Here is a 27649-nt window from a genome sequence, read left to right as displayed (position 1 = left end):
CGGAAAAACTGGTCTCCTCTGGGTAGCTAGGATGCTACCTCCCATCCAGCCACCCTTAGCAACAGACGAAACGGGTGGAGTACCAGGAACAGCACACAAGGAAGTCTCTCTCCACATATTTTCAGGTGGCACCCCAGAGGGTACAGGAGACAACTAGAAGTCCTCCACCGGGTTGGAGGGGGACAGAGACTTGGGGGTAATCTCTGCTTCGAGGTACATCTTGTCAAGCTCACAGGAAGAAATAGACGGGTTATCAGGTACATAATGAGGAAAAGTCACTGTCTCTTTGTTTTCTGGTGGTACCCCGGAGGATTCAGGAAACAACTGGAGGTCCTCCGCCGGGTCAGAAGAGTGCAGAGGCTCAGAGAAAACATCTGCTTCAGAGTACACTAGGTCGGACTCACTGGACGAAGCAGGCGAGGTATCGGGTACCGAGTATAGGAAAGTCTCTGTCCATTCTCCACCAGGTGGCACCCCGAAGGGTTCTGGAGACAACTGGCGGTCCTCCGCCTGGTCAGAGGGGTGTAGAGACTCACGGGTAACCTCTGCTTCAGAGTACACTAGGTCGGACTCACTGGACGAAGCAAGCGAGGTATCAGATCCAGGATATAGGAAAGTCTCTGTCCATTTACCACCAGGTGGCACCCCGAAGGGTTCTGGAGACAACTGGAGGTCCTCCGCCTGGTCAGAGGAGTGTAGAGACTCGGGAGTAACCACTGCTTCAGAGTACACTAGGTTGGACTCACTGGACGAAGCGAGCGAGGTATCAGGTACAGAGTATAGGAGAGTCTCTGTCCTTTCGCTACCAGGTAGCACCCCGAAGGGTTCAGGAGACAACTGGAGGTCCTCCGCCTGGTCGGAGGGGTATAGAGACTCGGGAGTAACCTCTGCTTCGGAGTACACTAGGTTGGACTCACTGGACGAAGCGAGCGAGGTATCAGGTACAGAGTATAGGAGAGTCTCTGTCCTTTCGCTACCAGGTAGCACCCCGAAGGGTTCAGGAGACAACTGGAGGTCCTCCGCCTGGTCGGAGGGGTGTAGAGACTCGGGGGTAACTACCACTTTGGGGTACCCATTGTCAGGCTCACAGGACGAAGCGGACAAAGTATCGAGTACCGGGTGTAGAGAATTCTCTCTCCATTTGTCATCGAGTGGTATCCCGGAGGATTCAGGAGGCAACAGGGGGTCCTCCGCCAGGCAGTAGAGGTGCACAGACTCTGAGGTAACCACAGCTTTGGAGCATCCTTGGACATGCACACCGGTTAAAGTGGGTGAAGCATCTGATGCCGGGTGCAGGAAGTTCTCCTGTGTGGAGTCTGGATGGGCAGAAGTCTCTTCGGGCAGGAGAACTGGTGCACTACCCACGCACATTACCCGTTGGGGCTTCTCCGGGATACAGGGAGATGAAGCTTCAGTAGGGACTTCAAGGTTGGGGTCAGGAGGTCTCAGGGAGGACAGACCCTGGCGTGACGGCTTGCCTCTACGTCTAGCACGTCTGGACTGCCTCTTGAGGTTGGGAGAAGTATTCCGGAAAGCGTAGTCACCCTGTGAGGATTCCGGGTGGGCAGTAGTCTCATTGGGCTGGAGGACTATTGCGCTACCCACACACATTACCCATTGGGGCTGCTCCGGGATATTGGGAAGTGAAGCTTCAGCAGGAGCCTCCGGGTTAGGATCATCGAAGACCATTAGAAAGGCCACCAGGAAGGCCATTAGGTCCAGGAGGATCGGATCCTGTGTTTCATATAGGGGGTTGATCCATTCCAAGGCATCACCCGCCAGGTAAGACATAATGAATGCCACCTTAACCCGATCGGTGGGAAAACATAGAGGGTAGAACTTGAAGTGTAGCATGCATTGCTCCACAAATGCACGACTTTGTCTAGGATCCCCATAATAACGTAGCGGATCCGCGGGAACGAGAGCAGATAGATCCATCTGGACGGGTGCGTAATTCGCCTGGAACTCAGCTAAAGGAAAAAAAAAATTTATTTATTTATTTTAATGCATGTATTCGCTGGAAAACTTCTCAGAGAGCGAAGGCCGTGGGGCTCAACGGGAACCATGGCCTGAGCATGCTGTTATGCACACGCCCGGGCTGAGCGGCGTGTGCGTGTGATTGTAGTGATTCCACTGGACCATGAACCGGAGAGTGCCTGGAGGGGCGTGACTAAGTATCTGGCCGATCCGACCAAGATGGCACGACGGCATACGACGCCAGTGCACCAGGGAGAAACCGGGCAGAGGGACCAGGTGCTACTCCAGGTCAAACTCCGGACACGGGGGTTGACCCACACAGGGATTACTGGATCAGGCTGGTTAGGCTGGCGCACAGACTGGAGGGTATAGGCAGGCACGACTGGTATGCAGGCAGGCGGGTAAAGGCAAGCGCAGCTAGAGTGCAGACAGGGAGGCACTAGCAGGTAGGAACACAGGCGGGATAGGACCCAGTACACACTGGGACTCAGGAACAATACAGGTAGAGGGGTACAGGCAAGCACAGCTAGAGTGCAGACAGGGAGGCACTAGCAGGTAGGAACACAGGCGGGATAGGACCCAGTACACACTGGGACTCAGGAACAGGCAGGTTAGGCTGGCACAGACTGGTGGATATAAGCAAACACGGCAGGTATGCAGATGGGTGGATACAGGCGAGTATGCAGGCAGGGAGGTACTGGCCGAAAGGACGGGCTGGAGCACAGAAAGGTTAAGACCCAGTACAGACTGGGTCACAGAACCGCAGATGCGGTAGACAACCACAGCAGAGAGGGAACGCCCGAAGCGGTGGGCAAGAACAGAGCAGGACGGGGCTGCAGGAGCAGCGAGCACAAGCAGGGCAGGACAGGACTGCCGGAGCAGCGGGCAGAAGCAGGGCAGGACAGGACTGCCGGAGCAGCGGGCAGAAGCAGGGCAGGACAGGACTGCCGGAGCAGTGGGCAGAAGCAGGGCAGGACAGGACTGCCGGAGCAGCGGGCAGAAGCAGGGCAGGACAGGACTGCCGGAGCAGCGGGCAGAAGCAGGGCAGGACAGGACTGCCGGAGCAGCGGGCAGAAGCAGGGCAGGACAGGACTGCCGGAGCAGCGGGCAGAAGCAGGGCAGGACAGGACTGCCGGAGCAGCGGGCAGAAGCAGGGCAGGACAGGACTGCCGGAGCAGCGGGCAGAAGCAGGGCAGGACAGGACTGCCGGAGCAGCGGGCAGAAGCAGGGCAGGACAGGACTGCCGGAGCAGCGGGCAGAAGCAGGGCAGGCTAGAACCGCCGGAGCGGTGAGCAAAGGAGTCAGAGCAGGCTAGAACCGCCGGAGCGGTGAGCAAAGGAGTCAGAGCAGGCTAGAACCGCCGGAGCGGTGAGCAAAGGAGTCAGAGCAGGCAAGGCTGAGTAGGGGGGACAGGGCTCTGTTCACACGGAACAGACAGGAAGGGAAAGGCAGAGCCAGACACCCACAGGGTACTAGCAGAGAAGTAGCGAGTGGACCACAAACTCACAAACGGGAGTACAGAGACAACAAGCAGGAGTTAGGTACGAGTTCAGACTCTGCAGAAAAAGGAAGGGAACGGACATAGAGGCAAAACAGGTAAAGGATAGGAGAGAGTTCAGACTGGAACTGAGTGTACGGAGGAGACCGACACTGCAGCGGAATACAGGAGCGGGTCTGGGAATACGGCCCCCAGAGAGGCAGGACGAACAGGCAAGGAGCGTGTTCAGACAGGACAGACAAGATACAGGAGCGGGTCTAGGTAATCAGCCCCTAGAAGGCGGGAGGAACAGGCTAGGAGCGTGTTCAGACAGGTCAGACAAGATACAGGAACAGGTCTAGGTAATCGGCCCCTAGAAGGCAGGAGGAACAGGCTAGGAGCGTGTTCAGACAGGCCTGGAAATACAGCCTCCAGGATAGGCAGACAAGAGAACACAGAACGGGACCTGGCACCTTCAGAGTGCAAGCACACACTGAATGAAACACTATGCTCAGGCAGGGATAGATGGGAGCAGCTGAGCTATATACCAGGTGACAGACAGCAATAGGCTGAGGACGCACAAGGGGTGTGACCCACAGCAGGTACAAAAAGCAGGAAGTGATCGGGCGCCGCCCTTAAGCAGCAGAAACAGACACAAACAGACAGCATGGAGGGAAGCCAGAGAGACATTCTGGACAGGAGATCAAGTGCGCGCTCTTGCACAGTGGGAGATGGACCACTATGCAAGGACGCCGCCAGGTATGTTACAGTACCCCCCCCCTTACGCCCCCTCTTCTTCAGGCCTGCCAGAATCTTCCGCAGGGAATTCGAGGGCCAATTCTTCACTTCGAAGAGATCACTTCCCCTGTCCACCGGAAAAACTGGTCTCCTCTGGGTAGCTAGGATGCTACCTCCCATCCAGCCACCCTTAGCAACAGACGAAACGGGTGGAGTACCAGGAACAGCACACAAGGAAGTCTCTCTCCACATATTTTCAGGTGGCACCCCAGAGGGTACAGGAGACAACTAGAAGTCCTCCACCGGGTTGGAGGGGGACAGAGACTTGGGGGTAATCTCTGCTTCGAGGTACATCTTGTCAAGCTCACAGGAAGAAATAGACGGGTTATCAGGTACATAATGAGGAAAAGTCACTGTCTCTTTGTTTTCTGGTGGTACCCCGGAGGATTCAGGAAACAACTGGAGGTCCTCCGCCGGGTCAGAAGAGTGCAGAGGCTCAGAGAAAACATCTGCTTCAGAGTACACTAGGTCGGACTCACTGGACGAAGCAGGCGAGGTATCGGGTACCGAGTATAGGAAAGTCTCTGTCCATTCTCCACCAGGTGGCACCCCGAAGGGTTCTGGAGACAACTGGCGGTCCTCCGCCTGGTCAGAGGGGTGTAGAGACTCACGGGTAACCTCTGCTTCAGAGTACACTAGGTCGGACTCACTGGACGAAGCAAGCGAGGTATCAGATCCAGGATATAGGAAAGTCTCTGTCCATTTACCACCAGGTGGCACCCCGAAGGGTTCTGGAGACAACTGGAGGTCCTCCGCCTGGTCAGAGGAGTGTAGAGACTCGGGAGTAACCACTGCTTCAGAGTACACTAGGTTGGACTCACTGGACGAAGCGAGCGAGGTATCAGGTACAGAGTATAGGAGAGTCTCTGTCCTTTCGCTACCAGGTAGCACCCCGAAGGGTTCAGGAGACAACTGGAGGTCCTCCGCCTGGTCGGAGGGGTATAGAGACTCGGGAGTAACCTCTGCTTCGGAGTACACTAGGTTGGACTCACTGGACGAAGCGAGCGAGGTATCAGGTACAGAGTATAGGAGAGTCTCTGTCCTTTCGCTACCAGGTAGCACCCCGAAGGGTTCAGGAGACAACTGGAGGTCCTCCGCCTGGTCGGAGGGGTGTAGAGACTCGGGGGTAACTACCACTTTGGGGTACCCATTGTCAGGCTCACAGGACGAAGCGGACAAAGTATCGAGTACCGGGTGTAGAGAATTCTCTCTCCATTTGTCATCGAGTGGTATCCCGGAGGATTCAGGAGGCAACAGGGGGTCCTCCGCCAGGCAGTAGAGGTGCACAGACTCTGAGGTAACCACAGCTTTGGAGCATCCTTGGACATGCACACCGGTTAAAGTGGGTGAAGCATCTGATGCCGGGTGCAGGAAGTTCTCCTGTGTGGAGTCTGGATGGGCAGAAGTCTCTTCGGGCAGGAGAACTGGTGCACTACCCACGCACATTACCCGTTGGGGCTTCTCCGGGATACAGGGAGATGAAGCTTCAGTAGGGACTTCAAGGTTGGGGTCAGGAGGTCTCAGGGAGGACAGACCCTGGCGTGACGGCTTGCCTCTACGTCTAGCACGTCTGGACTGCCTCTTGAGGTTGGGAGAAGTATTCCGGAAAGCGTAGTCACCCTGTGAGGATTCCGGGTGGGCAGTAGTCTCATTGGGCTGGAGGACTATTGCGCTACCCACACACATTACCCATTGGGGCTGCTCCGGGATATTGGGAAGTGAAGCTTCAGCAGGAGCCTCCGGGTTAGGATCATCGAAGACCATTAGAAAGGCCACCAGGAAGGCCATTAGGTCCAGGAGGATCGGATCCTGTGTTTCATATAGGGGGTTGATCCATTCCAAGGCATCACCCGCCAGGTAAGACATAATGAATGCCACCTTAACCCGATCGGTGGGAAAACATAGAGGGTAGAACTTGAAGTGTAGCATGCATTGCTCCACAAATGCACGACTTTGTCTAGGATCCCCATAATAACGTAGCGGATCCGCGGGAACGAGAGCAGATAGATCCATCTGGACGGGTGCGTAATTCGCCTGGAACTCAGCTAAAGGAAAAAAAAAATTTATTTATTTATTTTAATGCATGTATTCGCTGGAAAACTTCTCAGAGAGCGAAGGCCGTGGGGCTCAACGGGAACCATGGCCTGAGCATGCTGTTATGCACACGCCCGGGCTGAGCGGCGTGTGCGTGTGATTGTAGTGATTCCACTGGACCATGAACCGGAGAGTGCCTGGAGGGGCGTGACTAAGTATCTGGCCGATCCGACCAAGATGGCACGACGGCATACGACGCCAGTGCACCAGGGAGAAACCGGGCAGAGGGACCAGGTGCTACTCCAGGTCAAACTCCGGACACGGGGGTTGACCCACACAGGGATTACTGGATCAGGCTGGTTAGGCTGGCGCACAGACTGGAGGGTATAGGCAGGCACGACTGGTATGCAGGCAGGCGGGTAAAGGCAAGCGCAGCTAGAGTGCAGACAGGGAGGCACTAGCAGGTAGGAACACAGGCGGGATAGGACCCAGTACACACTGGGACTCAGGAACAATACAGGTAGAGGGGTACAGGCAAGCACAGCTAGAGTGCAGACAGGGAGGCACTAGCAGGTAGGAACACAGGCGGGATAGGACCCAGTACACACTGGGACTCAGGAACAGGCAGGTTAGGCTGGCACAGACTGGTGGATATAAGCAAACACGGCAGGTATGCAGATGGGTGGATACAGGCGAGTATGCAGGCAGGGAGGTACTGGCCGAAAGGACGGGCTGGAGCACAGAAAGGTTAAGACCCAGTACAGACTGGGTCACAGAACCGCAGATGCGGTAGACAACCACAGCAGAGAGGGAACGCCCGAAGCGGTGGGCAAGAACAGAGCAGGACGGGGCTGCAGGAGCAGCGAGCACAAGCAGGGCAGGACAGGACTGCCGGAGCAGCGGGCAGAAGCAGGGCAGGACAGGACTGCCGGAGCAGCGGGCAGAAGCAGGGCAGGACAGGACTGCCGGAGCAGTGGGCAGAAGCAGGGCAGGACAGGACTGCCGGAGCAGCGGGCAGAAGCAGGGCAGGACAGGACTGCCGGAGCAGCGGGCAGAAGCAGGGCAGGACAGGACTGCCGGAGCAGCGGGCAGAAGCAGGGCAGGACAGGACTGCCGGAGCAGCGGGCAGAAGCAGGGCAGGACAGGACTGCCGGAGCAGCGGGCAGAAGCAGGGCAGGACAGGACTGCCGGAGCAGCGGGCAGAAGCAGGGCAGGCTAGAACCGCCGGAGCGGTGAGCAAAGGAGTCAGAGCAGGCTAGAACCGCCGGAGCGGTGAGCAAAGGAGTCAGAGCAGGCTAGAACCGCCGGAGCGGTGAGCAAAGGAGTCAGAGCAGGCAAGGCTGAGTAGGGGGGACAGGGCTCTGTTCACACGGAACAGACAGGAAGGGAAAGGCAGAGCCAGACACCCACAGGGTACTAGCAGAGAAGTAGCGAGTGGACCACAAACTCACAAACGGGAGTACAGAGACAACAAGCAGGAGTTAGGTACGAGTTCAGACTCTGCAGAAAAAGGAAGGGAACGGACATAGAGGCAAAACAGGTAAAGGATAGGAGAGAGTTCAGACTGGAACTGAGTGTACGGAGGAGACCGACACTGCAGCGGAATACAGGAGCGGGTCTGGGAATACGGCCCCCAGAGAGGCAGGACGAACAGGCAAGGAGCGTGTTCAGACAGGACAGACAAGATACAGGAGCGGGTCTAGGTAATCAGCCCCTAGAAGGCGGGAGGAACAGGCTAGGAGCGTGTTCAGACAGGTCAGACAAGATACAGGAACAGGTCTAGGTAATCGGCCCCTAGAAGGCAGGAGGAACAGGCTAGGAGCGTGTTCAGACAGGCCTGGAAATACAGCCTCCAGGATAGGCAGACAAGAGAACACAGAACGGGACCTGGCACCTTCAGAGTGCAAGCACACACTGAATGAAACACTATGCTCAGGCAGGGATAGATGGGAGCAGCTGAGCTATATACCAGGTGACAGACAGCAATAGGCTGAGGACGCACAAGGGGTGTGACCCACAGCAGGTACAAAAAGCAGGAAGTGATCGGGCGCCGCCCTTAAGCAGCAGAAACAGACACAAACAGACAGCATGGAGGGAAGCCAGAGAGACATTCTGGACAGGAGATCAAGTGCGCGCTCTTGCACAGTGGGAGATGGACCACTATGCAAGGACGCCGCCAGGTATGTTACACTGCAGCAATCCAGCATTGATGCCCCGGTGGTCTTCCCAGTCTGAAGTTCTAGCAGTACGCCTGATCGATGTTTAAAGGTAACAGCGTGAATAATAATAATAATAATGTGACCTGTGCAGACTGCAGTCAATTAGTGAGGACAGCAGTCACATGCTGGCCACAAATACCAGAAGCACCTGTCACGCAAGGTGTGGGAAAGACTTAGTGCAACACAAAGGGAAGAGGGAAAGGGAGCCCAGACTCTAGGGAAAGGGGGGAAGTGGAGACCTTGCACGCGTACCTCGTCCTGACTTTCCCTGGCGTATGGCTAAGGCTAGGGAAGGGAGGAGATGAGCACTAGTCGATCTCCACTAAACTCTATTGATAACAGGGGTGGACAAACAAGGGGAAATTGCTTAGCATTAGACGAACTCCAGACAAATGAACACACACATCCTCAAGCTCCAGAAAGGATGAAGTACTGCTCTTGCTAAAGCTTTCACAAGTAGTAATGTATATCGCCGGCACCTCTCTCTGAAACACAGCAGGTATTTATACATCCAGGCAGGGTGTCAATTAGCCAGAGGGAGGTAGCCGCTGGGTCCTAGAGACCGCCTCTAAGAAGATGTCTGTAATGCCAAACGTAGATATCTCCTGCAACCAACTGCAGGGCGACTGTCTGTCACCTCTGACACACCCGTGACAGCACCGCTAGGACTTCAGCACTAAATTGCTTAGAGGAAAAAAAGGTGACTAGTGTTTTTTTGTTTCTCATTTTTGGATAAAATTTGCTTTTGTTATATCTAATTTTCTAACACTCACTATACCTCTGTTTCATCATCTGTCAAATAGTGTCTCGGGTGTAGTTCTTATAATTGGGCTCTCTTCAGCAAATCTTTTAAAGAGGTTACCTTGTCTCAGATTTTATTCCAATAAGTCACCAAAATTAATGTATATATAATGTATTCCACGTGTAGAAATAATTAATAATCTATTTGAATCCCTTAACCTTCCTAGCACATGCACCCCTGATGGTAACTGGCACTGTGAGCAGAACTCCTGTCTTATAAACCCAAGAATCATTGATGCCGTCAATCAAGGTTCCTATGGGTAAGATAAATACTATGTCATTGTTTATATTTTTTATTCTGTAACCTCGGCCCCTCAACATAATTAGTGGAATCAATTTAGTATTTTGTATATCGTATCTCATATTTTTTATCTATAAATGAAAACAATTCTGATGCTGTATATTTTCAGAATAATTCTTCATTTCCTTGTACAGAACCTCAGATTTCCTGACAGTCTTTCCAAAGTTATAGAGATTTTCCCACAATGGAGATGTATGACCTATTCACAGAATAGGTAATAAATGCCTAATTGTGGGGCATCCCACTGTGCGGACCACCACCGATTGCTAGAACAAGAGTCATGAGTGCGCGATTCCTTATTGTATTCAACTCTTATGATTACATGATGAATGTCTATTGTGGGAAAACCTCTCTAAATGGTAACATTCTGGCTACCTACAGCCACCATTAGGGTAAGCTTAGACACTTTCTCCATAACAATTTATAATTTTATTTAATGAAAGCTGTTTAAAGGGAATCTGACACCAGGTTTTTGCCACCTACTCTGAGAGCAGTATAATGTAGAAGCAGAGACGCTGATTCCAGGGATATATCACTTACTGGGCTGCTAAGTGCAGTCTTGATTAAACACTGTATTATCCAAAGGAGATTGTCATTAGAGGACTAGTAAACTTGCTGCCAGGTTGTCATCCATATTCATGAGCAATGTATAACCACAGCCTCATCATTGACTTATTTCCATGTATATTATAAATGGGCAGACAGCTACAAATCATTGATGTGGGCAGGGTTATACAGAGCTTAACATTCAGAGAACTGCTAGATCTGCAGCAGAGAAAACTGTGATTTTATCAAAACTACAGTAAGCAACTCATTATGTGACACATTCCCGGAATCAAGGTCTCTGTCTCTACATTATGCTGCTCTCAGATGGGATAGCAAAAACCTGGTGGCAGATTCCCTTTAATTCTGCATAATGTAATAGACTCCCCCTAGAAGTTTACGTAGGCCACTAGAATTTTTAGGATTCAAAGTTCTGTTTCAAAGACACGGAGCATTGATGCCCATGAGTTGTGAAATTATCAGCCCAGAATTTTAGACCTTTGTAGATAAAGGAACAAAACAGTTCAAATAGTAGAATCACTTTAAATCCAATTGAATGGGGTTGTCAGGAATTTTTAAACTGATGACTTCTCCTTAGGAAAAACCATAATTATTAGATTGATGGGGTTCTGACCATTGGCTGGCATCCCCTCCTATCTGCTGTTTAAAGAGGCTGCAACACTCGTGCCTTTTCAATGTATACATCAGCTTCAGGCTGGTTTGTATTCACATGTACTGTATTTTTTAACTAGTTATTCAAGATGTTGCGCAGCCTAACCATATCTTGAATGACAACTGCAGCCTCTTAAGATAGCTAATCAGAGGGGTGCCAGTAGTCGAACCCCAAATGATCTAATATTCATGGCTAATCTTAAGGGGTATTCCCATCTCCGTGATCCTATCCCAATATGTTGTAAGTGTAATAATATTAGCAAATGCCTCCAATTAGAAATGTAGTATAGTTCTTTTGATAAGCTATATTGCTTATCCCATGTGCAGGGCATTGCAGTAGCTTAGGTATCCATGGTTATGACCACTAACAACTAACTGTCACCATATGAGTCATCATAAACATGGATACCTAAACTACTGCACTGCCCTACAAATAGGGTAAGTGACATAGCGAATCAGAAGAACTATACTACATTTCTAATTGGAAGTATTTGCTAATAGTATTATTATACCTACTACATATTGGGATAGAATCTAGGGGATGGGAATACCTGTTTTGCTATTAATTTTTAAAGTCTGAATAACCCCTTTAAGGCATAACTTGATGATAAACATTGATGTTGCTTTTATTTCTATAGATGGAAGGCTGGTAATTATAGCCAATTTTGGGGTATGACGCTGGGTGAAGGAATCCAGTATCGACTAGGAACAACAAAGCCTCCTTCTTCTGTTATGAACATGAATGAGCTACATGTGAGTATATTATCCACATTGATAGTATTTAGTTAAGAAGCCAAAACACTAAGCAGAATGTTAGGAAATGTGAAAAAATAATAGTCATATGATGCAATAAAGATAATTTTTGCATAGTTGCATAGAAATGAACCATAATAATAAAATCTTTCCCATGGCCCCATAGCAGTAGAGTGCTGTCTCCCAATGTTACATGCAGTTGGAATGTGCCCATTCTTCTTCTGCCGGTCACAGTTCTTTCCTGAGATTGGGGTCAGCGTGTAATTCTTGGCAGATCCCAAGAGAAGAAGCACAATACACATGTGATTAAGCCAGTTTTTTTTTCAGGGAACTTCCACTCAGGAAGTCCGGAGCCCACTCCACTCTGAATAAGTGGTAATGAAAAAAAGCATTGCTTGCTACTGTTGCGTGAACCCCCTCCTTCACCGTTCCTTTGGAGTAGAGAAAGGACAAGAGACTGGAAAATTCCTTGAGCTGGGAAAAATGAGGTCACACAGGACCCATAGGACTAAACCTTCTAACAGTCTGCCTATTTAGGAAATCCTTGTCTTTCCAAGTATATACGTCAGCGTAAATCGTTGGGATTTTATTAGACTTGGGCAGATTTATTTTTATATCTGATGGACTGAAGTGAAAGTGAAGATTTTTATGTTCTACAGAATTTGCAAGAAGACTTTAATGAACATTGGGGGAAATGGATCAAGCTAAGCACACCAGAATTCTGACGTAATTTGCGTCTATAAAGTGCATTTTTTTTGTGCCTTGCATTTTTAGATATTTTCGGTGCATTGGCCAATTGTCCAATGTGGTCCCATTGAAGAGCATGTGGCTTAGTGGAAAGAGGCATGACGTAACATGCAACACCATGCACTAACATTTTGCCACAAATTTCTGGTACAAAGTAAGCCAAGTAATAGGTGGTGTACACCTAGGCCCTGATTCATTATTCTTTCGTTGCCTTTTTGAGGTGTTGAAAGTTTTGATTTGAGGCTTTTTTAATTTTTGTGCCAAATTTTTTAGGGCTTCTGCACCATTTTTGCGCTAGTCTCTTCAGCCCTCTTTTAAGATTTTTTTTTTTGTCTCCTTTTTTTTAAGTTATCTTGCTGTTTGTCTTCATGTTTTCACTAGTACGTTGATGAATTTCTGCAATTTATTTTATGAAATTTTGCGCCTTTTTAGAATAAACTGTTGAATCATTTTATTAAGCTTTTAAAATAACACACATTAGTCTTCAACAGTGCAAAAAAGTGTAGACAGATTTTGCAGTCCACTAGTTTTTTTTTCTCCTTCAGTGCATGTACTTGGGGCAAAAAATAATTTTTGCTATTGGGTTTCATTAAAAATGTTGCACCGTTTGGCTTATACAGACCTTTTTGTTTCCTTGCACGTTTAACTTTGATGTGGTCTGTGGCCCTAAATCAGACGGGAGGAGCACAGGAAAGGTAGAGAACAGTTACAAACTCTGTCAGACCATCAGAATGAGCTCACTGATGGACTCTCAGTTTACTCATTCTGCAGCCGGCGATAGGCAGTGCCACACAGGGGCTACGGAAGGCAAACACTGCAAAATTTTTAATGAAAACCAATTGCAAATATAATACTTTTAGGCCAAGTTACATATACAAAAAAGGCCCTAAAGGTGGACATACCCTTTAAGTAATGTATATTTCACAGTAGCACGTGCCATGAATAAAGAGTGAGCTGTTTCCAAAACGTTTAGGATATAATTTGCTGTGGAATTGTACCTGGATTTTTAAAATAAAGATGATGCTTTTTTTCCATAAAAATAACAGCTGCCATTTAGTAATTCTCTACAAGTATATGTATTTATTTTTGACTTCTTGTCTCTAATCTGCAGGTGAACATGAACAATGACTTTCTGCCTACTAACTTCAATGCTGCGGAGAAGTGGCCAGGGATGATCCATCAACCACTTGATCAAGGCAACTGTGCTGGCTCCTGGGCTTTCTCAACAGCAGGTAGGCCGCTATAATATTCCAGCTCAACCAGGACCATAATTGGTAATTTTCACTTTCTAATAAATAGAACTTGATTCTTTTTTTTATTCTTGTCTAGAAATGGTTAGGTAAAATGTTGCATATATATGGATTTTTTTATTGTTTTTGATGACATGAGCAAATAAAAAAGTAACATTTAGGGGAATAAAAGACCATTCAGGAAAAGAAAGGTGTGGCAGTTATCTGGAATTACATAATATACTATTAAAAAATATAAAAAATGTCAAATGCTTAGTGATATTAGTGAGAGCATAATTTATGGTACATGTTCCACCTCCTCTTCTTCTTATAAAACCATGTATACACTAGACCAGAGGTGTACAGCTTGTCAGGAGCCAGATGTCGCCAGCCATGTTATTCTTTGCAGCCCCCAACCAACTGATCACATACATACTGTTCTGTGCTCTTGTGTATTCTTCTGAAAGTGGCGCTGAAACCTATTAGACATTGAACGAAACCTATCAACTTCACAAACTGTTAGTGCTTTAACCATTTTTTGCCACAAGGAGAAAATTAAGTTGTAACCTCTATGTAGCTGCTCATTACCAGCAAGCAGCTGAAGGGAGAATATAAATTCATTTTCTCCCTGTAGCCACTGCTCCAGTAAGGCAGTCAGGCATGATTTAAATTAAATTTACCTCCAGATTACCATCTTTGGAGTTGACAGGTTGGAGTTGGCACTTTCGATATGCCATAAATTTCTCAGATAGTACCCGTGGCATTGGATAGTATTCAGGCCCCTAGCACTGGTTCAGTCTGACAATGTCGCTGACCTAGACAGTGTCCTACTGTATAAGCTAATACCCAAAGTGATGTGATATCTACACTGGTAGTAAAATCCAGATTTTAGATAATATAACTATATATTATTATAAAGGCATGTATATCTTTCTCTTCACAGGTGTTGCCTCTGATAGGCTCTCCATTCAGTCTATGGGGCACATGACTCCTGCTCTGTCCCCGCAGAATCTACTGTCATGTGACACCAAAAATCAGCAAGGATGTCGAGGAGGACGCATAGACGGGGCATGGTGGTATCTGAGAAGGCGAGGGTGTGTGAACCAAATAGATCTTAATTCATTATATGTGGTTGTGCATGTTTTATGATCTTAGAGTAGTCTAGCCAGGTGTATTAGCTATAATCATATTATATAGTTATCCATGGATCGAATAGGAAGAGGGAGAAATAAAATAGACCCTAACAGCAGGACACGTCGCTGAATTGAGAGAGTTATCAGAGCGGTATAGTTTAATGGGCTAAAGTGTACAGTAGACCTAGTGCATCGAGATGCATAAGCCATGGTTGCTAAATTAGTAAAAAGGCTTCCAAAGGATGAGTTCAAGTACCATGTACTGTTTCATACAGAATCATATTGGAAACCTGGACTATCATTGTACAGGTCCACCACTAAGTCACAATATGTATACTTGCAGCCATGCAAATATATTGTGAGAATCTGTGTATTTGATTGCGTTGACCTCTTCAGTTTATCTCCAAGAAAGGCACTGTGGGATTCAGTGGGAAGGTGGATTTTGGGACGGTTCTTCTTCATAAGTAGGCTAGGTTGATATTGTGCTGAGTTATATAGCGCCATCATGCAGCGCTTTACAGACATTGTCACCGCTCACTTTCCCCATTCTAAATTCCCTATCCCTGCTTTTATTATTGTGTAGGTGTATAATGTTTGTATATAGGATTTTATCTCTTGTGGGGTTTATAGATAATAGGTATTCTTCTGAAGAGATTTCTCATAGGATGAGAATTTTAAACAATAGATAAACGTTTCTATGGTTTGAATATTCTGGTATGTAATTAAATTTTATCGTTCAGGATTGTAACAGAGGACTGTTATCCATTTGTGGCACCAAATACAAATGGGCCTCCTGCATCTTGCATGATGCATAGTCGTTCCATGGGGCGAGGGAAAAGACAGGCTACTAACAGCTGCCCAAACCCATATGCGTCTTCCAACGAGATCTACCAGTCCACACCTGCTTATCGCTTGGCATCCAGTGTAAGTTGACTTTCAGTGATTTTCAGGATTGGTACAGTGGATACGGAAAGTATTCAGACCCCTTTACATTTTTCAATCTTTGTTTCATTGCAGCCATTTAGTAAATTCTAAAAAGTTAATTTTTTGCAAATTTATTAAAAAATAAAAACTGAAATAACACATGGTCATAAGTATTCAGACCCTTTGCTCAGTATTGAGTAGATTCACCCTTTTGAGCTAGTACAGCCATGAGTCTTCTTGGGAATGATGCAACAAGTTTTTCACACCTGGATTTGGGGATCCTCTGCCATTCTGCCTTGCAGATCCTCTCCAGTTCCGTAAGGTTGGATGGTGAACGTTGGTGGACAGCCATTTTCAGTTCTCTCCAGAGATGCTCAATTGGGTTTAGGTCAGGCCTCTGGCTGGGCCAGTGAAGAATGGTTACAGAGTTAATGTGACCTAGAGTGTTTTGGGGAGAAGAAAAGTCTACATGAATTTAGGGCAAACTGGGTTGTTTCACTGTCTGTGTTACACACGTGGATTTTGTACCCACTGTGCCACGAGCCGTGCTTACCCAGGAGGGTCATGACTAAGCGGCTACCTGGTCTTCGATAGAGCTCCTGATGGTGGAGTTAGGCTTGTGCTGCAGGTAGCCACTAGGTACCACTCCTGGGCAGTCCCTGGTACTGCAGCAGGTGACCCCAAGGATCAGGATCGCAGTTACGAATATGGACTCAGAGTCACTGGCAGGACAGGATTCAGATACTGGTATAATAGATATTGGAGCCGGTACAGACGGTACGGATTCTGCATCACCAGACAGGATGGACACTGGTCCTAGTTCAGACAACACGGGTTTCAGGAACAGGTGCCGGTTCAGACAACACGGGTTTCAGAAACAGGTGCTGGTTCAGACAACATGGGTTTCAGAAACAGGTGCTGGTTCAGACAACATGGGTTTCAGGAATGGATTCAGGTTCAGACAACAGGGATCTTGAGAACAGATTCAGGTTCAGACAACACATGACTCAAGCACAGCGACCTGGCAACATAATAGTTGCACACACACTAAGTAGGGAAGCTACAGGGGTTGCTCAGGCACCTCCCTACTGGGGAGGGTGCCTTATATACTTGATGCCTCCCAGCTATTGGTTGGGGGCATTTCTAAAGTGCATGTGCTGCCCCTTTAGGAATAGCCAGGTGACGTGTGCAGGCCCAAGGGAGCAGGAAGTCACAGCAGTTAACGGAGACACCGCCGAGCTGCGAGTATGTTGGTGTCCCTGCCAGGAGGAGAGAGAGGGACCATGCAGGGATGCCAGCATTGGCATTACAGTCTCCTTATAGAAATCATTTATAGTTTAGCACGTTGTATACAGTATCATGCAGATTAGTAAAAATCACTTTTGTGTGTATAAAATAAGACTGGGTACCCTGGTAATTATCTGAGTGATGCTATACTTTTTGGGGTAAACACTGAGCAAACGCTTATTTGCCAGAGGCTAATGGTGCCCATATACATTAGATAAAAGTAAGCCGAAATGGCCAATTTTGACCATAACTAAAGATCATTGGCTGTTACAGTGAAACAAATGTTGTTTTAACAGATAACCAACCAATAAATGTCTGCTATCGTTCAAAACACTAGTCAGTCATGTTGGATTTTTCCACCAATGAGAAGCATTGGCTGCATCATCCGGCTGAAAAAATCCAACATGACTGATGCAGTCTGAGATTTATTTCTCCTGCTGCCAAACAACCACGCTTCTGACCGATGCATAGTCAGTCATCAATCCCTGATGGTCTCATGTCTGCGGAGCCTTAAACATTGGACTGGGTGTTTTTGCATCACAAAGAAAGGATGCTAATAAAATAAATATATCACCAGGAGTGAACTGTCTATGGAAAAGTAATGAAATGAGAACTACCAGTGATTAGCATGATGAATCCTGTGGTAATAGACAATTTGTATCGATAAAACAGTAAATACAATATTACTTGTGACAATATTGGTGCAATCATGAACTCATTACCCCATTTATTTCTGGCAGGAAAAAGAGATAATGAAAGAGATTTTTGACAATGGTCCAGTACAAGGTATGTAATGTACAGGATCAGTGCTGTCCAATAAAATACTAAGAGCTATTTCTATTTTATTATGTGCAAGTATATGAGTGTAAATTAGAATAATATTAGTACAACCATAGCTTGCACTGTATTGGTGCTTTGTGGCTGGCATTTTATAAGATTATTTTGGCTCGCAAGCCTTATATTGATGAGGAAACAGTTCATGATAATTAGTGACAATGTCAAAAGGAGGTTCTGCAGCAGCGGAGGTGTGAGCTTGTTGCTTTATATGGTCCTTCTGAACAACTGCTAATATTCTCATAATTTACAGAAAATGTTACATTACAGTGGTTTTGGTATGCGCAGACATTTCTACATAGACATGAAGACAAGATGTCCTCCTAGTTTACATCAGGGACATTATTGCCTGGAGAAAAACAATAATGAAGGTTATATCTACCTGTTTAAGTTAATATTTGATAACTTTAGACTTATTTAGTTTTATTAGCTATGAAGGGTCCAACCATTTTATTGATTATATAAAATGCGTATAAAGTGCACCATAGTTTGTGCTAATAACATAACAATTAACCTCATTCATGTGATGTTCTCTAATTTTATAGCAATTATGGAAGTGCATGAAGACTTCTTTATGTATCAGAGTGGCATCTATAGACATACGCCAGTGATGGCTGGAGAACCTGAGCGATTCCGTCGTCATGGCACACATTCAGTCAGAGTTATTGGGTATGTAGGGGGTTTAATCGTTTCGATTGGTGGTTGTAAATGCTATCATTGTTTTGTATGACATTTGTAGGGAACTGTTTGCAGTGAATATAGACAATAGATCGTGCTACAAACGTCATATTTGTGGGATTGGCCTTTTCAGTGAGTCTTTCATAAAATCTTGAGACACATATTCCCAGATGTTTAATTGTCTGTAAGGCCATACAAAGCCCGCTCTGTGATAGTAACAGATAGTAGCAGATTTTGATTCACAGCTGATAATACATCAATCAATCTTTCCTGACCTTGCAAAAGTACAGTACTTGGATAATTTCCTGAAATTAGTTTCCTGCACTTTCCCATTTTATAAACAAATGGCATATTCCTAGGACCCCCAACTTCTAAAACCCTCTCCAATCCTATTATTATCTTTATAACAATGTCTGTGTGACAGGAGCAGCTCTTCACAGCTCCCCTCTCCTGTCTGGAACAATACGTCACACAGCAGCGTGAAGCTCCCCACTCTTAGTAACAGACAGTTCAAGAAGAGGGGGAATGGCCAAGCCCACTGTTCTTTGCGGAGAAACCGCTATTATCAGGAGACTGGCTGATAGTTACAGCATGAAGCTGCACATTGCTGTAACGCTCCTGTTATGCCAGCCCCCTGATAATGTCTCTAATGTCTCCTTGTCTGCAGTCTGAGGTGAGGGGGCGTAGTGGGGGCATGGCCTGATCCTGGTTTTTAGTAGCAGCCATCCCCATGATAGTCTCCTACACTGCAGCAAGAGATGAGGAGGCATGGCAGGGTAGAGGCCTGCCCACCGGCTTCTAGTAGCAGCCAGTCCCCTGATAATGTCTCCTTCACTGCAGGGCTACTAGCAGGGAGCAGGCCATGCCCCCTCACCTTGGACTGCCGACAAGGAGACATTATCAGGGGGCTGGTGTGACAGGAGCGTTACATCAGTATGCAGCTCCATGCTGTTACTAACGCTCCTGTCACTCCATCACCCTGATAATGTCTACTTGTCTGCAGTCTGAGGTGAGGGGGCGGGGATTGGCTGCCCACCGGCTTCTAGTAGCAGCCGGCCCCCTGATAATGTCTCCTTGTCTGCAGTCGAAGGTGAGGGGGCGCGGGCTGCCCCCTCCTAGTAGCCCTGCAATGAAGGAGACATTATCAGGGGGCTGGTGTGACAGGAACGTTACATCAGTGTGCAGCTCCATGCTGTTACTATCAACCAGTCTCCTGATAATAGCTGTTTCTCTGCAGAGACGTCCCCCTCTTCTCAGAATGGCTGTTAGCGGGGAGCGGGTAGCTTCACACTGCTGTGTAACGTAACGTCCCAGATGGGAGCGGGGAGCAGCTCCTGTCACACTGATTTATAAAGATAATAGAACTGCACTGGACATCTCATCTTTATAGTTTATGAGGGCAGGGACAGTACTTTTTTTTTTAATATCCCTGTAGTACCCCTTTAAACATAAAACAGAATTTCCTGTTTGTAAGGAAACATTTGCTTTGCTGTCCTTTTGTTAGTAAATTTTGATGCAGAATAATTAGCCTGAGGATACTGTAGTACAATCTCCATGGAGGCTGCTCAGCTTTGATGATGGAATGTATCAAGTATTTGGGAAAATGAGAAATGGGAAAGTAAACTTGGCTAGGACCATGCACTGTGCCCCCACTGAATACATAGCAGGATGCACAACAGTACCGTGTACGGCATTTATTTATGGATATGTATTTTCACTAGGGGATTAACAAAATAAGCTTTTTACATTTTTTTAAGCTTCAAGAACAGTATGCTGAAACATAAAAAAAAACAAAACATTTAAAAAATTAAAGTGGTATTCCCAGAACCAAAATTATCAGCTATCCATGGGATAGAGGATAGTTTACTGATTGCTGGTGTTTCGAGCTCTAGGACCCTCAATGATCCTGAGATTTGGCTCCTGCAGAGCCCCATCTTGGATGTAGCATGGATGCACATGCTCATCCTCTGCTCCTTTCATTGTCTATTGGACTGCTGGAGAAGGCCGAGTACAGTGCTCAGCTATTTCATGCAGAACAATAGTCAATCCCAGCTCTTGAATTGCTGAGGAGCCAAGCAGTCAGAACTCCAGCAATCAGTAAATGAACTTTGTCTGCATGGCCGTTTCTAACAATGCCTTTCCTGGCTTTTTTTTAGGTTGCTACCACCTAATGGGTACTAAGATCCAACCAACCTAAATTCTGCCCTTCCACTTCATAAATCCCACTAATGACAACCTCTAGAACTATTGAGCTTAGAGATGATATTTCCTGACAGCAGAGTGTTTGTATCATAAAGACAAACCAGGTGCATATTGGCTACTATGGCTTGAATGTCATAGAGGGATGTGGTCTAAGTGCAAGGGTTGATTGATATTAATATCCCTGGTGGTCTAGAATAGTGAATGGGTCCAGCAGATAACCCCCCTCCCCAAGGTCCAGTAAAGGGACTGCCGCCTTTAGTACGTGTGACATTTTCAGCACTAAACTGTTGGAATGCCAAGTTACTCCGGCCATACTCAAGCAAAATTTGTAGAAATTACATTTTTAGTTATTATGCTACATTTTAGGATTTAATATTTCATCAAATTTAGTTCTTCAAAATGTATTTAAAAAGCATTTGTATACAAGTAATCTTGGTGTCCCTGAATCTAGAGGAAGGGAGAGGCAGGAAAATTAAAACAAACTCCTGATGGGACAAGGGGACATGTAGTGCCTTGTTCTGAACTCTTCTCTCCACCCAAAGGAGACTCCTGTACATCCTGTACTACCCTTTCTGTGCTGGACCCGGCTGGTGCCAAGTTTGTGATGTCTAGCCGAAGATAGTAGTGACAGTAAAGGGCAGGTAGGGTAAGCAACACAATTAATAAGGAAAGGGGTGCTGGTCCAATACAGTGAACAGGATGAGACTTGTAGTGAAACATGTATACAGAATGTGTCTGAGCTGTATGTATCATTCTGATAGCGGAACGGCGGAAGAATTACCAGACGACACATTATTTCTGGACTGACCTTGATAATTTGTGTCTCAGTAAATTCCACCCACTGCTCAGGAATGCAATCTTACCTCTGGCCCAGATCTTGATCATATCATTAGCTGTGCATGTTACTATAGGGGCATGGTGGCCTCTTTCTGTACAACCATCTCATTTCTACCGGTAGTAGTTGGGGTAAAAAATAATAATTTCTATATAAATAAAGCTAGAAGTATGTCTTAGATGGTCACAAACAAAAAATGCATCTTTATAGAGAACTGCATCCAAAAAATATCTGTCCCCATCTAAATATCATGGTGATGCTGAAGGACTGATGTTGAAATTCTATTAAAAAAGCACAAGAAGAATAACTGGAAAGCCATCAGAACCAAAAGCAAATCTGCCAGGTCTACAAAGCTCATTGACCAACCATGTGAAGACTTTTTGTCGATTGACTTTCCACTTTTAATTGCAAGCCCCAGCATTGAGTTGCCTTCATTACCATTTGTGATAATTGGAAAGTCACACCCAGAAAGTCTCCATGGATCTCCAGCCATAAGGTGCATTTCCACCTGCCAATGCGCAGCGTTAAGGTACCACTGATTGGCAACATGTTTGCGGGTTGGCGGCCATTTAATAGACTGTAGACTGCTCCTGGTGATGCACATAGAGCTGTCAGAAGTATAGATCATTCTGTGCGCACAGACTGCCAACAGACCAGTAGCTGATTACTATGGACGATGTGCTGCCGAGGATGATGATGTTTTGGGCAAACCCAAAGATCTTTTCACCCATTTTTGATTTGCTATTTCATCGGATGATTGGAAGCCTGTTTACATTGCATCATTATCAGGATTGCTTTTTCCCAATAATCGTGCATTGTTAATGCCCCTTTAGACCTCATTCAGACATAAGATAAAACAATGTTTCATCAGTGTGCTGGATTCAGTTTTCATTTTTGGTCCATGTGTCTCTTTTTATTCATCATTGTGGCATCCATTTTTTTTTCTCGCATGCAAACAATTTAAAATTTCAAGCCACTCCTACCCATTAAATAGTAAAAAGCAGACCGCGTGTGCTGTCCATTTTATTCACGGACCCATTGATTTTAATGGGCAAGTTTGATCCATGATTAAGATAAAAAAAAAAAAAATGACCAGGTCTCTGTTTTTCTGGCAGACACTCAAAAATGTGGTTGTGTAAACAGTCCCAAACAATATAAAGGGTATGTGTTTTATCTGAGACAAACACATTACGCAAACAAGTACACAATATGTACTTTGGCAAGAATATTGCATATGGGGCTCAAAAAAATATATATTTGACTCTTTATTTTCTTCTGTCTTTACCAGGTGGGGAGAAAATATGACTCTTAATGGACGTATGCAGAAATACTGGGTAATATAACTTATAGCAATTTATGTAGATATACAGTAAGTGCAATAGATGACGAGTTGATATAATTTCTCTGAATGTACACTGCTCAAAAAAATAAAGGGAACACTTAAGCATTACAATGTAACTCCAAGTCAATAACACTTCTGTGAAATATACCTGTCCAGTTATGAAGCAACACTGATTATGAATCAACTTCTCCTGCTGTTGTGCAAATGGAACAGACACCTGGTAGAAATGATAGGCAATTGGCAAGATACCCCCTATAAAGGAGTGGTTCTGCAGGTGGTGACCACAGACCATTTCTCTGTTCTCATCCATTTTGGCTGTTGTTTTGGTCACTTTTGCATTTTGTCATTGCTCTCAGCTCTAGAGGTACAGTAGCATGCGGTGGTGTCTACAGTACAACCAATAGAAGTTGCTCAGGTAGTGAAGCTCATCCAAGATGGCACATCAATGTGAGCTGTGGCAAGAAGGGTAGCTGTGTCTGTCAGCGTAGTGTCCAGAGCATGGAGCAGATACCAGGAGACAGGCCAGTACATCAGGAGACGTGGAGGGGGCCGTGGGAGGGCAACAACCCAGCAGCAGGACCACTACCTCCTCCTTTGTGCAAGGAGGAGCAGAACCAGGGCCCTGCAAAATGACCTCCAGCAGTCCACTAGCATGCATGTGTCTGCTCAAACTGTGAGAAACAAACTCCAAGAGGGTGGTATGAAGACCCGACATCCACAACTGGGTTTAGGGCTTACAGCCCAACACCGTGCAGGACGATTGGCATTTGCCAGAGAACACCAACATTGGCACATTCGACATTGGCACCCTGTGTTCTTCACGCATGAGAGGAGGTTCACACTGAGCACATGTGACTGACGTGACAGAGTCTGGAGATGACGTGGAGAACGTTCTGCTGCCTGCAACATCCTCCGGAATAACTGGTTTGGCAGTGGGTCAGTAATGGTGTGGGGCAGCATTTCTTTGGAGGGCCGCACAGCCCTCCATGCATTAGCCAGAGGTACCCTGACTGCCATTAGGTACGGGGATGAGATCCTCAGACCCATTGTGAAAAGAATATACAGGTGCAGTGGGACCTAGGTTCCTTCTGATGCAGGACAATGCCAGACCTCATGTGGCTGTAGTGTGTCAGCAGTTCCTGCAAGATGAAGACATTGATGCTTTGGACAGGCCTGCCTGTTCCCCAGACCTGAATCCAATTGAGCACATCTGGGACATCATGTCTCGCTCCATCCACCAACGTCACGTTGCACCACAGACTGTCCAGGAGTTGGCGGATGCTTTAATCCAGGTCTGGGAGGAGATCCCACAGGAGAACATCTGCTGCCTCATCAGGACCATGCCCAGGCATTGTAGGGAGGTCATACAGGCACGTGGAGGTCACACACACAATACTGAGCATCATTTCCTTGTCTTGAGGCATTTCCACTAAAGTTGGATCAGTCTGTAATTTGATTTTCCACTTTGATTTTCAGTATCATTCCAAATCCAAACCTCCATGGGATATTAATTTTGATTTACATTGATCATTTATATGTTTTATTGTTCTCAACGCATTCCACTATGAAATGAATAAATATTTGCAACTGGAATATTTCATTCAGTGATATCTAGGATGTGGTATTTTAGTGTTCCCTTTATTTTTTTGAGCAGTGTATAATGTACGCAGCAATGAGTCTGCGTACATTATCTACATATCTACATCAGTAGATATATCTAAGTAGCTGTCATCACTCCTTAGTTTCTGGATAGTATTGGTAATCTTGGATTTGCTGCATTTAATAGACACAAGACTCCAATTCATCAAGTGAAGTCTGGAGTAAAACACTTGAGAAAGTCACAACATTTTTGCACAACGCAAGGTTGCACAAAAATGTTGCAACATTTGGTGTTTTCATGTTAGTTTCGGCCAGCTTCGCCAAAATGGGTGGAGCTGAGATGGGGCGTGGTGATGCCCACTAATCTAATTCATGATGAGCTGTAGCATACCTCTCTCTAGTCACTGACTTGAGTAAGATTTGTAGCGAGGCACACGCCACTTTTCAGCAAACTCCTGATTTATTAAGAGGTGTGCTCCTCTTAATGAATCAGGCGCCTCTGACTCCACCACACTTCCTCATCAAGACTGGGAGCTGTTACAGTCACCTCTCGTTATAAAGTGAGTACACTTTAATCAGTTCCTGGCACTTTAATTAACAGCGTGCTCTGCAGTGTATGTGCACAGCGTGTGTGTGCAGAACAGGCTGTCAATCAGTGTGCCAGGGAGTCATTATAGCACACTCACTATATAGTGAGCTATGACTGTAACTGCTCCCAGCACCACTCTGAAGACTAGAAGCAAGTGGCATCAGGGAGAATAAAATGTTTTCTTCTCCCTGTAGTCGCTGATCCAGTAAGACAGACTTCCATTATTTAAACGCTATTTACCTGCAAATTACCACTATTTCTGCTGGTAAGTAGCATTTTTGGAGGAGACAGGTTCTCTTTAATAGGTAAAGTGTCTCCTTTAGGAGACCGCCAAGTTTGCGTTGGATGACTTGTAGGCCATGCAATGCTCCCTGGGTAATAAAACATGAAAATAACCTGTTCAGATTTGGACAAAGTTCACACAACCGTATCAAAAAATCTTCAGTTTCATCCAGAAAATTTGGCATTTTTTTTCTCACTTGTCATCCATGTGCAATCTGTTTTTTTTTTTACAGCAGTAGCTATTAATTAAGTCTTGGAAAAAAATAGTGCAAGCTGTGATTTTTTTTTCCACACTCTGGTTCGGTCAGTGAGAAAAAAAACCTCTCATTTATCCATGGACTATCCATTTTTTTTCACGGACAACACTTAGATCCAAAATACACTCTTGTGAACCTACCCGAAAAGAAAAGTGTCTCTAGTGCCAATTCTGTCCTATTATCTTGTGTAGTTCATGTTGCTCACTTATGTCCCTTTTTGTCCTACTTAGTTGGCTGCTAACTCCTGGGGCAAGGACTGGGGAGAAGATGGATATTTCCGTATCGCACGTGGCGAAAATGAGTGTGAAATTGAAACTTTTGTAGTTGGAGTTTGGGGAAGAGTCAGTATGGAAGACGTTTCACACAAGAAATAAGGGTATCAGCAAAACTGTAAGACTGTTAATATTGTAAGAAGCAAACAGTGGGATGTATGTAACTCTTTACCTCCAGATATTTCCACTGCCCGATAAGTGGATGTCCTAGGTGGCTGGGTGTGTAGTCAACACAAAAGGGGGTGTATTATCAGCTTGATGTGGGGATATGATTTCCGGGCCATCTACCCATAATAATCATAGCATGCGGACACTGGAAACATGATGATATAGTAATACATCATTAACTATTTCACCCACCATTCAGATGTTCTCCCCAACACATCCCATACACACCTGAGGTATCACCTGAGGAGCACCTTCTCTATCTATAATTCCTGCTGCCCACACATCAGTTTGATCACTATTCTCTAGATAATGGCCACAGCTCAGGATGAGGGCAGGACATAATTACACTGACCCTGTGGTGCTGACACAGGGGAGATTCACAGCCTGTGGCTTTAGAGGGGATAACAGTGCACATAATCCTATAAGCTCTACGGGGATCAAAGGCGTATTGTTTGGGGCTATATACCGGGGGCAAGCAGGCCTGTGAACCTGTCATAGACAGACATTCCCCGCCGGGGCCAAAACTGCGAGAGGATTGAGGCTTCCATATAGAGGTCAGTTCACTTAATAAATAAAGCTAAATATTATTAGGCCCAATGATCTGTTGATCTGCTCTGTATATACATCTGTAAGATACCGGATGCTTTCTATGCCACGTAACCATTCACATTCCACTAACCCCCAAATACTATTTTTGTAATTCAAAGCTCACTTTTTATTAGAAGCCTAAATTGTAAATGTATAAAAACCTGAAATGTGAAATCTATTTATTAAAATGTTTATATATAAAGATCGTTTCTATCTATGCTCCCCCGTACAATTGGATTTCTATCACATATCAGGCAATGATATGATAAATGATGACATTCTCAACATTCCAGTCTGAATAAAAATATTGTTTTCCACCAAACGTGCACAGTGGTGTCCTTAATAAAAAAAAAATACTACAAAATAACATTTCGAGGCATATAACCAAGGCTGGTTGACCCAGTAAGATTAAATCTGATCATGCATACTGGTTCCTTTCATGTGATCCTCCGATACTTTGTGATGTGTGTAGATGCACAGGCATTTCTGTGTTCATATCCTGAGCACTGGTCTGTGAAATATCGACTTTGCTTCATACACAATTGGTCACTTTGATGAGTAACCTCTGTGTTTGGTGTTAGAAAGCCCTAAAGGTCACTTGCCACCCTTTGTGGCATCCCACGGCCCATCCTTGCTATCTTTTGTGCTTTGCCGTGCCAGACACTTCTATGACAAGACATGCACGGACAGTTTATATCATCTCCCTGGAATTTTCTACTAGCTCTACATTGCTCGGCACTACTTTTCCCAGAAGGAGGGTTCAATATTTCAATTTTCCTCTTTTTTTCACTGTTATTAGATATTAAGTGGCAAATATAGTAATGTACAAGGTTCAAGTAGTAACAAATCTTCACGCTGCTACTGGAATAATGGCAAATCTTGGTATTTTCTGGGAAACTCCTCACCAGCGTACAAAGGAGCCCTGGTTCAGAAACGCTGACTTAAATGGAAACAGAGATGTATATCCCAAAGCTCAGAAAGATGCTAAGGCCATGGGCCCACTATCAGGGGCCATAAAACCAGGAGTGGGTGATAAATGCAGAATTGGTGACTTGTTTCTATTTTACCTTTTCTCTGATTGTTCCTCATCTGGTTTTGGCTCCCACTC

At 45.9% G+C, this 27649-nt stretch overlaps 1 protein-coding gene across 1 annotated transcript in view; it reads left to right on the top strand.

Annotated features, from left to right (window-relative positions):
* TINAGL1 (tubulointerstitial nephritis antigen like 1) overlaps positions 1-26863 on the top strand; it is a 78556-nt gene extending 51693 nt beyond the window's left edge. Inside the window, exons 4-12 of the mRNA XM_073665724.1 lie at positions 9474-9566; positions 11461-11575; positions 13434-13554; positions 14495-14645; positions 15425-15608; positions 17636-17681; positions 18275-18398; positions 22733-22778; positions 25744-26863. Of these exons, the coding sequence (XP_073521825.1) occupies positions 9474-9566; positions 11461-11575; positions 13434-13554; positions 14495-14645; positions 15425-15608; positions 17636-17681; positions 18275-18398; positions 22733-22778; positions 25744-25887 (1024 nt within the window). The 3' untranslated portion in view covers positions 25888-26863. The remainder of the gene's footprint in view (positions 1-9473; positions 9567-11460; positions 11576-13433; positions 13555-14494; positions 14646-15424; positions 15609-17635; positions 17682-18274; positions 18399-22732; positions 22779-25743) is intronic.
* Positions 26864-27649: the final 786 nt, after the last annotated feature.

Source organism: Phyllobates terribilis, unplaced genomic scaffold (assembly GCF_046119375.1).
Source record: "Phyllobates terribilis strain yellow unplaced genomic scaffold, ASM4611937v1 Scaffold_2__4_contigs__length_985480577, whole genome shotgun sequence".
Taxonomy (NCBI): domain Eukaryota; kingdom Metazoa; phylum Chordata; class Amphibia; order Anura; family Dendrobatidae; genus Phyllobates; species Phyllobates terribilis.
The sequence above is the reverse complement of the archived record's forward strand: the minus strand, read 5'-3'. Positions and strand labels throughout refer to the sequence as shown.